Source organism: Ammospiza caudacuta, chromosome 1 (assembly GCF_027887145.1).
Source record: "Ammospiza caudacuta isolate bAmmCau1 chromosome 1, bAmmCau1.pri, whole genome shotgun sequence".
NCBI lineage: Eukaryota > Metazoa > Chordata > Aves > Passeriformes > Passerellidae > Ammospiza > Ammospiza caudacuta.
Window position 1 is genome coordinate 7,279,932 of NC_080593.1, and position 12,311 is coordinate 7,292,242.

The 12,311-nt window shown below is 40.3% G+C and overlaps 1 protein-coding gene across 1 annotated transcript in view; it reads right to left on the reverse strand.

Annotated features, from left to right (window-relative positions):
- Positions 1 to 12,311, reverse strand: part of KMT2C (lysine methyltransferase 2C) — a 187,815-nt gene that overhangs the window by 137,608 nt on the left and 37,896 nt on the right. The window contains exon 2 of the mRNA XM_058809368.1: positions 4,074 to 4,162. Coding sequence (XP_058665351.1) covers positions 4,074 to 4,162 — 89 coding nt within the window. The remainder of the gene's footprint in view (positions 1 to 4,073; positions 4,163 to 12,311) is intronic.

The window sequence follows — 12,311 nt, forward strand, 5'->3', positions numbered from 1 at the left end:
CTTCATTAGTAGCAAAAGGGCTACCAAACCTACAGAAAGCATATCAGGAGCTTCTTGGTGTATTATTTCTTTCTTTGGATTAGCAGTTTTATATTTGAATATATCCCTGTGCACAAAGCCTCGTGCTTTCCAGAATTTTCTGGTTTGCATATTCTTGGCCATGAGAAACTCACTCATCAGAAGAAAACTGTTCTTACAGAGAGGAGCAGCACAAGAGGATCCAGAGGGGAACTCAGCATTTTGCAGCAAACAGGATTTTACTGATAACCAGAAAGGTAGAAGGTGTTGACAGGACCACCAGGCACAAACGAAAACACAGGAGGCTCCCTCTGACCATCAGGAAATCATTTTTTACTGTGAGGGTTCCTGAACACTGGCACAGGCTGTGCAGGGCAGGCTGTAGAGCCTCAAGCCTTGGAGATAAAAGCTGGACATGGTCCTGGACAGGCAGCTCCGGGTGACCCTCCTGGAGCAGGGCTGGGAGCAGAGGATCCCCAGAGGTCCCAGCCATCCTTAACCATGCTACGATGCTGTGGTGCCAAAAGGATGGGAAGAATGGGCAACCACAACATCAGCTGGACAGAGAAACACCAGTGCAACACCACTGGGGGAACCACAGTGAAGAAAAACGAAGGAGCAGACAGCTGGAAAGACAAATACAAAGCTGAAGAGCAGAACAGACGTGAAGTGAGGAGCCAAAGGATCAGCAAGAGAGACAGGGCTGTGGGTAAATGAAAGGAGTCTGTCCTGAGGTTTACAAGAAGCTGAAAATCTATTGATTCAGTAGAAGCAGTTGTCAACACCCTTTTTTTCAGGAAAAAAAGTTTACTTAGCTCCAAACAGCTCTTTTTTTCCAAAATTCCAGAATTTCCTTTCTCCAATTCCAAATCCCTCCTCCTCTCTTTCCGTCCTTAAGAATTCATCTACACCAAAGGGAACTTAGTACTTGGCAGAACAGGGACAGGGCTCAGGAATTGCTGCAGTTGGCAGGAGAAGCAGCCATACTGAACTGATCAGAGCAGCACACGGCTCACCCTGCTCTGCTTCCAACTCTGCCTCGCTTCACATGTGAGATCACAGAATTTTGGGAAGGGCAGTAACTTGTTTCCCAAACTGCAATTAAAATGACTGTGCCTCAGCATTGCAAAAGAGCCCCTTTGGGAAGAATTTTTGTCTTTTTTATTTATTTAAACAAATATTTCTGTCAACGTTAGAAATGGAAATAATGTTTAGTACTTGCACACTCCCTGCTTTGCTCCCCATAAAATATTTGACAGCTGCTAAACATTTCTTTATCTTTGGTGGGATTATATGGGGCATTTCCTTTTTTCCCTCCCTGAGAGGGGAGTTCTTACTCCTCCTGCATTGCTTCCTTCCCTAAAAGCAGAGCTCATTATACTGAACACAACTTCTCTCATTTTATGAAACTTAATTAAATAAAACAAAACAGAAACAACCTCAAAATCCCAAACTCACACAGTAACAGAATTTCTGATTATTCTCAATGTACGAATCAAACAATGGAAAGGAAGCTAGGAACACAGAGACTCAAAATATGTCATAAATTACATGTCAGGATCCTTAGACAATTAATTTCAACTTCTGTAGTATTATTATATTGTGTTTTGGTTTGCCAACTATTGCAAAAATTTTCTGGGAAGACAACTCTTGGAAAGCAAAGAAAACAAAATCCTTTTCTAGTTGAAGCAGAAATTAATAAACTAGTATAGAAATACCCTTCAATTTAATCTACACAGTTTTAAACAGAACCACAAACTGAGATTATTCCTTCTCCCACACTTGTGTACTAACTCAGGTAAGTGCTTAGAGTAAGTTTTATAGGCAGCAGCCTATTCAGATAATATGATTAAACCTCTAGCAAGTCACATGGTGCCCTGCTTTTAAAATAACATAATTGTGATTCTGTCTCTATCAAACTGCTCAACATGATAATGCTCTTTCAAATCTATTTTTGCTCCCTGAAAAATGGGATTTCAGACATATGTATATTTACTAGGTATCTTTTCAGTGAGGAGCACAGTCTGTAAATCCATCCTGGGCTCAGCACTGAGGTGATGCTGCCTCACTTCCAGCAGCAGAACTTCTGGGGTCTTGGTCCATCAGGATTTCCATCACGCTGCCCACACCTTCAGAAATGGGTATCAGCCACCTGTGACACTCAGGACTATTCTGATGAAAGATAATGGAGAGACTTATCCATATACACTCTCAGAGCCTTAAAATAATTATGTATTCTTCCCTCTTCTGAATCAGAGACTGCTCTCAGGTTTCTGTCGAGGAACTTTGTTAAAAACAAAGCAAAAATAAAATACAGCTATCACTGAATTCTCAACACAGCAGTGTACCAGTTGAAAGGTTTGAATTTATTTTTAGGTTTGTTTTTTTTTTTTTTTTTCTTAAACATATTTAGAAAAATTTATAGAACTTATCACTTTAAGGGGACAGTTTTTGCCCCCTTCACTGACTTTCATAAGAATGCTTCTACCACATAGGACAGGAAAAGTAATCATCATCATCATAACATAGTAATAATGATGTAGTAACAGAATTAGAACTAGTCCTCCTTTACACTGCACTGTTTTTCTATACACAAATACCTGCTCCAACTTTTCCACTTAATATATTAATTTATTAGTCCATTAACTAGTAATTACCTACTTGTAGAAGCTGCAAAAGATCACCCAAGTTCAGTACCACCAGCATTTTTATTTGCAGGGGCAGGAAAACAAAAGGTAGGATAAAACAATGAAACATCCCTGAATTAAGCTTTAATTTAGGCTCCTTCCACATGCCATTAACACTTGAATTCAACAGAAGTTGTGACTACACACTCCAGGCACTCCCCAAAGCCTCAAGTCACAAGCACCAAGACTTCCCAGCATCATTCCACATCCAAGGAGGAAGCAAGTACACACAAAGCCCATCCTCAGGAGAATTTCAGCCTCCTCCTCCTCCTCTGTGGCTTTCACCACAGCAGCCAAGCTCCTGCATGGCCCATGAAAAATGCTGCTGCAAAAATGGCTCTTTTCAGCTCCTTTATTTGTTGTCCCCATAAATGCGCACTAAGCACAGCCCTTGTCTTCATCTGTAAGGGCTTTACAACTTCACCTCCTCCACTCAGCAGCTTTGGGAGACCTGGACAGCTCCCTTAACTCAGCTGGCACTTCCATGCCATTCCTGCCCTGACCAACAGCTTCTGCTGCTTGTGCTTCCTTCCACAGCTCTCATTACACATACAGGGCCACCTTATTAAATTTATAAATCCTTAGGTCTCAATTTTCATTGAGCATTTTTAAGCCTTCTTTCTGTCAAACCAACAAACTTCTGCCAAGTGGCCACAACATCATCTTTCCTGATGGGTTTCATCCTTCTGCACTCAATCCCTGGTTAAAAACAGGGAAATGGCTACAGACACGTGCCTGGCAAGGAGATGACAGCTCTTCACCATGGCCTTTATCTCATGTGCTGGCTCATCTGTTTGTCTCTTTAGGCTCCTGAACTGCCAGAACAGAAATCACAAACTGTTTCTACAGTACTCAGTCCAGAACAATGAGCTCCCTCTGGTAACTGAAACATTTTGGTACCACCACAACAAATATTTACCAAAGCAAGAACAAAGATTTATCCTGTTTCCTAAGCAGCAGCAGGAAGCATTAGCATTTGGTTATCCTGGTTATCCCTTTGGTATATAGTCTGCTGTAGTTAGCTGAAGACACAGGTCAATAAGTAGTAGTGTATTTTGGCAGGTATTCCAAAAACAGCAGCTGCCACTTCAGAGCATTTATTTTTGTAAGATACAGCCTTGCAGAAGTAGGAAAAAAACCTCTACATATCTACACTACAGAGAGATTCCCATTACACTATTTAAAACTAATAGCTTCAATAGCTTTAAATTAAATATCAAGGTTTTTTCCTTTTAATTCTTCCCAAATGGCACATCTCATACTACAAAATGGAAGAACTATTTCTTGTCTACCAAAGTTCTGCATAACTAAATGCATTTCTGAGAGAGAAGCAATACCCAGAGAGCATCAGCACTATATTCTCAGTACCTGTTTCCACAGTGTTTTCTGTTTCTGCTGCCTCCAAACCATCCATACTGTCTTCATCCTCCACTGCAGTTTTTCCTCTACTCCGAGGCCTGCAAACATAAGGAAAAACTCTTTTTAGACTGAAAGCATTTGAAAAATTATTAAAAATGTAAAAGCAAGTGTAAAATTCTTAAAAGTGATTTAAATCTCTTCATTTAGAGGGAAGAATGTCAGCACTTAATTATGCAACATTGAAGCTAACCCATTACTTCAGTCTTGTACAAACTGGAACCTTCCTCCCCTTTTTCCCTGTTCTAGGTTTATGTCCCCAGCAAGGTACACTTGAATCAGCAGTTGGCCCTTTAATTTTATCTGATTCTTCTTACAAGAAAAACACAATAATGAACTTTTATTGTTGTTTCTGATCAAACAACAGGCTAACTCAGCCAGATTTTGACACAAGCATCCTGTCTGCTCCATGTAAAATGTAACTATAGACAGGTAGGAGAGAACACCATCCAAAATCTGGGCAGCAGCTACTATAAAATAGAGACTGATCCACACAGAGCACCCTTGGAAGAAATTTCCATAGAATAATAATGATGCTAAAGCAATGAAACTGAAATACACATTATTTTCAGTGAAACAATACTTTGACACATGAAGTAAAATGTTATGAGAGATGACTAGATGTCATCACATTAAAAAAGTCATCACGTGAGGACAGCCTGTCAAAACTAAACTACCTGGCAGATTTGTTTCAATTTCAACCAAGGTCTGACGGAAAGCAGACAGGTTTGTGCCACAAATTCCAGCCTTTTTTCCCTGCCTGGCTCTTCAGTAACTATCACGGTGGGCTGTTGAGAAGCCCAGGCATCCAGATTCCCAGCTGTTCAGCAGCCCATTTGAAAGGGAGCCAAGAGCTTGGCAACTCGCCTCCCAAATTTTCAGGCTACTTGGCAACCTGCCTGGCATGCTGACGGAAAGCCTGGGAGACCCTGGGAGCTTCTGATTCCAAGTACACAAATTTTGAGCAGTTTGGGGCATCTCAGCAGTTCCGATGTCCAGAGCTCCCAGGCAACCATTCACCCAACCAACACGCCTTGAATGGGCAGGCCAGCACACGGGCACCCCGCCTCCCCCCCAGACAAAACCCCTCCAGTTCCTCTTTCACAGAGCACTCTGAAAGGTTGGGGTTTAGTTCTGCACTGGGGAGAAAAGGTTTTGGTTTTTTTTTTTTTTTTTTGAAGCGATTAAATCATTCCAAAACCAGCATTTCCTTTTTTTGTGCAGTCTGTTATAGCACTTTGGTCCATCCAAACTATTTCCGCAGGACTGGAGCTGCTAAATCAGCTACAGAAGAAATGCTATCGTGCAATGCCTTTGGCTCTCTTGGATCAAAGATCTGGGCAGAGCTGGAACCATCTCTGCAATCTGTGCAGGTTGCTCTCCTGCTAGAAAAGGATTGACTCCCTTGGACTACCTAGCAAGACAACCCCTTCAGACTGTGCTGGGACCATTTTAGTCTCTGTGAAGGAGGAAAGCAAGAACTAAGAGGCTCAAACCAAAGCCTGAAAACCTCCCACTCAATTTACAAAGGAGATGGGTGAAAAGGAAAAGCAAGAAGAGATTAAGGACAGGAGGACTTTTCTTGGCATGCCTATAAAATTTGCTCAGGACAATGCTGAAAAACGTGAGCACAGATGGAACCCTAGGGATTCCAAGGTTATTGCTCCCTTTGGCTGCTTACCCATAAGCAGTGACAGCACACCCACAACACACAAAATAAGTAACAGCCTTCTTATGAGAGACAGAATCATCCCCTCCACTTATTTGCCACTTTACAAGCTCCCAGTGTAGTCTCTTAAAACCCACGTTTCACAAAACTTCCAATCAGAATAAACTGCACAATGACCAGAAGAAACTGCCTTGCACTCCTCCCTGCATCCACTGCATCAGCCCATCCAGGAGTACAGTGACCAGTGAGCTGGCCTGAATGGGGACACGTTTTGGAAGTGGGAATGACACAAACACTGCGGGCAGCAGGATCTGAGATGGTCACACAGATGGATTCCCATTTGTAACAAAGAGTAGGGAGCAGAGCAAATGGAATATCACAGCCACTGGATAGAACAGGCTCTTAGAGCAAGACTGAGTTACAGCAAGGAGGGTAACACTCCTCTAACACTGAGAAAAACAAAGCAGCAAGTAAAGAAGCCAAAGGCTTTTAAGCATTAAATTTCTTGCAGTTCTTCACAACATCCCAGCACATCTTCCAGCACCAGTGAAAGGACAGGAATGCAGGTGAGTGAGAACACTTCCCTTGCTGCAGGAATGCTCAACACAATCAGCTAAGGACAGGGATTATTTCTAAATCCCATCCCAATTATTCTTCTACCAACTACCTGTCTGCAACGAAAAGTTTCAACTCCATACTAAACAAGGATTACTGTAAAATCATCACAAACATAAATGATAATTCTACTTTTTCACAGATATCCCTTCTCAGTATTCCCCAACACAACCCTGGAGGCAAAACTTGCTGGATAGTGGAAGATGATGACTGTTTATGTTTATTTAATCATTTACAGATGAGTTTAGATTTGCTACTGAACTACAGTTCATGTATTAAACACCAAAGTACCTCACAAAATCTTTTCAAACATTTTGTTTAAACAAGAGCAGTATTCGTGCCTTGAACTCCCTATTTTATTTTAGCAACCTATTTAACACTAAGGAAAAACAGAGGTTCCAATTTATTAAACAGAGCTGGTTCTTTCAGCAGAAGATATAACCATATCTGGTGCTTCCTTGCTATTCCCCTTCCCCAAATATTCTACAAAAAAACCTTCTTAATGTTGTGCAGGTTTTAAATAAAACTGAAGAAACAGTGGAAAACATGGTAGATTATATCATTAACTCATTTTTGCTGCTTACATTCATTTCCCAATCATCAGAAGAGATTTTATAGCCTACAAATTTATGTTTGGCTTAGAGCAAAAAAATAATTCAAGTCACAAAACAGTGAAATATACACTGTACTGACAACTATAATTTAATGTTTCCACAACAAATGCCATTTGAGAAGGCCACACAGCACACCTAATCACTGCAATCAGCATTTGTAATAAGAATGGATTGTTTCTTGTTATTTGCACTAAGTTTAAACATTTTATTTAATAGTTTTATACATAAAGCTTTTGGCTGGTTTGCATAACACTGCATTTTTCCACTGACAAACCCTGTTAATTTTTTTTTTCTCTACACTTATTTCAATTTGCCCTTAAATACAGAGGGGAAAGCAGCCTGTGCTCCATTCTTTGCCTTGCTTTCTTCTCAAGTTCATCCTTCTGAAGAAAGATGTGAGAAGGAAATAGGGAAAAGATGGCATTGAGGGCCAGTTTTTACACACTTAAAGCAATTATGAAACAACAGCCCATGACTACTGCCTTTCACCCACACCAAGCCAGGCAGTCCTGAAACATAATTGTTGTATTGGACACCACAACCTCAGCCCTGCTCTAGATCCTGCAGCCCAACCCTAAACTCTCCTACCAGGAGGAGCAACTCCATCACCCTGCAGAACCCCCAGCAGCTCAGAAATACTGAACACGGCCCAGCCACATCTCCTGCAGCTCACACCAAATGTACAGAACAAAATGTACAGGCAGAGCCTGACCAATGCACACTCTGGCAGAAAACAATAAATATTAGGCAGTGGGCAGGCAGGGAGCTTGGGACGGGCTGAAGGGCTGCCAAGGTCCCTGCCAGGGCTTCCTTGCCTGCCTTTTTCCTACAACAGAGGTCAATTTAGAAGGAAAAAAATACAAGAGCATGTCTGTTTCTGCTCAAAAGTACAGATCTGCTGAGAGAAATGCAACTTCTTGAAGTGCTTAAAGCACGTTCAGCATTTCATGGAATAAAGTCAACAACAAAGACAAAACTATACTTTTTTATTAATACAGGACTCCATTTGAATATAATTACTGTCTACAATAATTTTACCCCTACTCCAACAAAATAGAGTAATTTATCAAAATCCTTTGTGACCTACTCTTAATTTTTTTTATCAATTAGCTTTTTTAGCTAATGCCTTTCATTAATCTCCATCTTTAAATATACCACGGTAAACAAAAATCTCGTAATTCTTCTCTGGGTAAGCAACTAATTAAATTTAGCCCTGAGGGGGAAGAAAAGCCCAGAAAAAACCTTTCACAGGGCTCAGCAGAGCATTAGGTACTCCCTGTGCACAGGGGGAAAGCCCTGCTGAGGCTGCCTCAAAGCCCTGAGGACTTGGATACCACTGGGAGATCACCAGGTACCCGAGCAGCTTCTGCTGAATGCACAGAGGGCAGCATGGGAGAGAATGGAAAAGTCTCTTATTCACCTGACACTAATGAGACACTGTTTATTTTCTTCTCTTTTCTGCACGATTGGGGTTTTTTGGGTTTTTTTGGGGTCTTTTTTTTGTTTGTTTGTTTGGGTTTTTTTTGGTATTTTTTGGTTTTTTTTGGTGTTTCTTTGTTTTTTGAAAAGTCACAGCAATAGCACCATAACTGGACAAGTACAATGTAGGTCAAAAGTACATCTTGGATCTTATTCTTTCCACAAAGTGATCAGGGATAAGGCCATGGGCCAACATTTCCTGGAACACATGAAATCACTGACAAAGCTACTATCCTCAGATGCCTGTCACTGCCAGGACTAGTTTATGATTACCCAGAAGTTGCTGCCAGACTCCAGTTTCTGAAAGTCTTCCCTAAGTTGCTACCAACAAACCCACGTGACAGCTCGTTCAACACCATCTATCAAAACTACCCTACTCACCCCATGCATTTTGTTCCAGGCTTATAAAAACAGGTACACGTGATCCACTCAAGAGCTGACTCCTTGTTTTCAAAATGTTGAAACCTCTACATCATTCAGAAAAGAAACCACCTTCTTTCGTATGCTTTGCAAACCATGGAGCAAACTGATGGCAGTAAATACATAAAACAGGGCTAATAACCTTAAAAAGCAGTGCAACATCTGGGATACAGTAACATCCTAAACCAGCACAGATGTCTTGTTAAACGAACATCTGTCCACAGCCTTACTCTGGAAGATGGTACAGGAATGATTTATAAAAAGGTTCAATTAGTGCTGCCATCAGCAGGGCTAGTCACAAATTAACGGTCACAGGCACTTCCACAAGTGAAAGCCTTACCCTCTTTTCAAGAATCTTTTTAACAGGTGTGCAAAAGCCACATGCTCCCACTACACTACCACTGAACCGTGGAGTCCTAAATACAGCTGTAAAAGTTTAACTGTGCTTAAGTAGGGGCTAAAATACTCAAGGTTCAAGAGAACCACAGCAAGCAAGAATCATTCATGGAAATACCTATGAGGAAAGATGTATTTTTTTTCCCTCTCTAAACACTACTTGATTACTTCTAAGAGTTGAGAAATCTTTATTACTTCTAAGAATTGAGAAAATTCTACACCCAAGTCTCAATAAAATGAAGAGCACAGCTCTGGAAGCAAGGAAGATGCCATCTAGCTAGAATAAGCTTCAAAAGCCCTAAACATTAACAAGGCTAAAATAGGAAACTCACTCCTATATTGACTCCAGCTTCAAACTGATTCTGATTTACAAGATTTTTCACAGGATTTTTTAATTGAGCTATCAGGTAACAGGTGAAAATGTTTTCTGCATTTGGCCTCACTCTCCCCTGTATTTTCTTTTGTACATGGTAAAAAAAATAATGCAACATGTAGTTTATTCCTATTTACCACTTATGTTATATATGTGTATACTAAAGGCTGAGGGATGCTGATGCGTGGGAAAGATGTGCAACAGAAACATGGCAAGTGAAAGGTGACAAAAAGTTGACCGTTTACTAATAGAGAGAAGTGAAAACTTTCTTGTTTAACATCTGCAGAACCAGACTTTAATCAAGATGTCATTGAACTAGCACAAACTTCAGTTTCATTATTAAAACATCTCAAAAATACACTTGATATTGCCTATTAGTCTCTTGGTACAATCAAAGACAAGTGTGTTTCTTATTAATTTTAATTTATAAAGCATAATAATCTTTAAATAAAATACTCCATCAAAGAGAAGTGACCCAGCTTACATTTAAAACCAAAATATTGCAACTTCCCATCCTAGACCTCTTCCAGCCAGAAACTATCTAAAAAAATTATTCAGTCATTCAACGTTATTCCTTTACTCAGGCTAAAAGATCTTCAGAGATGAACTTTTTCACATCTATATTTAATGCAGTTACTATTGAAAGCAATAACACCTGGAATAAAAATTATAGCCTTTGAGATCAGGATGTCTGAGAAAAAGTGTAAAAAGAAGCTTTATCCATTGGACAATTCTCAGCTTAACTTTTCCAGTACTCCCCTGTGACAGGGAGATTTGTCAAAGATTTCCTACACTGCCCAAAGAAATGCAAATATAATTCTTTTTAAGATTATTTGTACCAAATACCATAGATGCATCTTTGTTTTCATTCTAGAGTACAGTCAGTGCTGACGTAAATGCAAAGGAAACCCAGAGGTAAATGCAGAGCTCTTGAGGAAACAAGGCTGAGAGAGGCTGGGAGGGAAGTATCAAAATGAATCTGCATTGCATAGTTCTAATGATTTAAAAGCCAAATAAATTAGTGTATTTGAGCAATTGGTTTATCTGTATTTCTGACTTCAATTGTCCTCATACAGGACAATTGTAATATTCATTGTCCTTACCTGGACTATGGAAGTTCTCAGGCCCAAACTGGTGCAAAATTACTTTCCATGGGAGACTGAGAATAGGCAAATAGGTGTGCTCCCTGTGCTGTCTGCAGGCACCAGTCAGAGGACTGTCTACCCAAATCAAAGAGCATTAGGAATGTCATCCCACTGCTGAAAATTCTTAACTCAGTTTTGTGGAAGGCCACCAGACCCAGGAGGCTGAAGCTGCACTCTGTTGAGTGATGAAGCTGATCTGGACAAAGCCACCATATTCAGTATTTTCTCTGTTAATCCCTGAGGCCATTTACAGTTGTTCAGTTTGAGTCTGGAACTGCTCTTTTGAGAGATAAAGCTGATGAAGGCTATCATAGCTGAAACAGAGCTTTATTAACAATATCAAGACCATGAAGTCTTCTTCCCAACTTGTTGCCCATTTGAGAACATCCTCAATGGGTTGGCAAGAAAGACAGAGGGTCACACGAGCCAAAGACCAAACCAGGAAGATTCAGTATCACTGATTACCAGTGACTGATACCAACAATAAACCTACTACATTGCAAAGACTTCTGCACACCTTTTTGTGAAACCATTACATGAGAAAATCTGAGTTGGATGTTCAAAGTATGGAGCCAGGCTGCCTGATCTACATGTATGGACTTCGGATTTGGAGACAGTTCCAACAACAGAGTGAGAAATCATAGAAAAGGATTTCAGATCTTTTAGCTTTCTTTTTTACTTTTCAAACTGACTGCTTAGACATCTATAAATTCTGTAAGTGAAAATTGCCTTCAGTCAACTATCTGTCACATTAACCCAGCAATGCACAGCACCAGAAACTGCTACAGGTTCTTTTTTCTCAGGAACCACATTCCCACTGATATGCAGCCTCGTTTATAGTTTTAGTTCCCTAACACCAAACATTTTACGTGCAGACCTGAACAATTATACACTTTTCAGAAAAAATTGTAAAAACTTCAGATGCCATTACAACACATTATGGATCTGCAGTTTTGCACAAACTACATCCTTCCTATATTTGTTACCAATGCACTTGGCCACATTCACTAACATAACGACGCAAAACAACATACTAGAACTGCAGCACTTGTAATATTTTTTAAAACCTTTTCTATAATCAAATTAAAACAATTTTTTGGGAGCACCAAGAGCTCCCAAGTAGAGGTACCTGTAAGTTTCCAATCCCAACAAGTTCTGTTTATCTACCTGGCTCCAGACTGGATAATGGCTCTGCCTTTGTAGCTCCCCCAGACAACAGCTAGTGTGAAGCACTTTGGTAAATTTGCTAAATAATCTTTAGCAAGTCCACTGACTGTTTTCACATGCTCTCTTTTGACAAACAAAGAGAATGAAATGGCAACATGAACAGCTGAGAGATCACTGGCATTGTGAAGAGCACAAATTTCTAATCTCTGCGAGACTTTCACGTGTGAAAAATTCAACCCGCACCATTCACCACTGCTCTTGTCCATACTCCTCTGTCCTCTAAATCAACAAAACTGCATCAAAATATGCTCT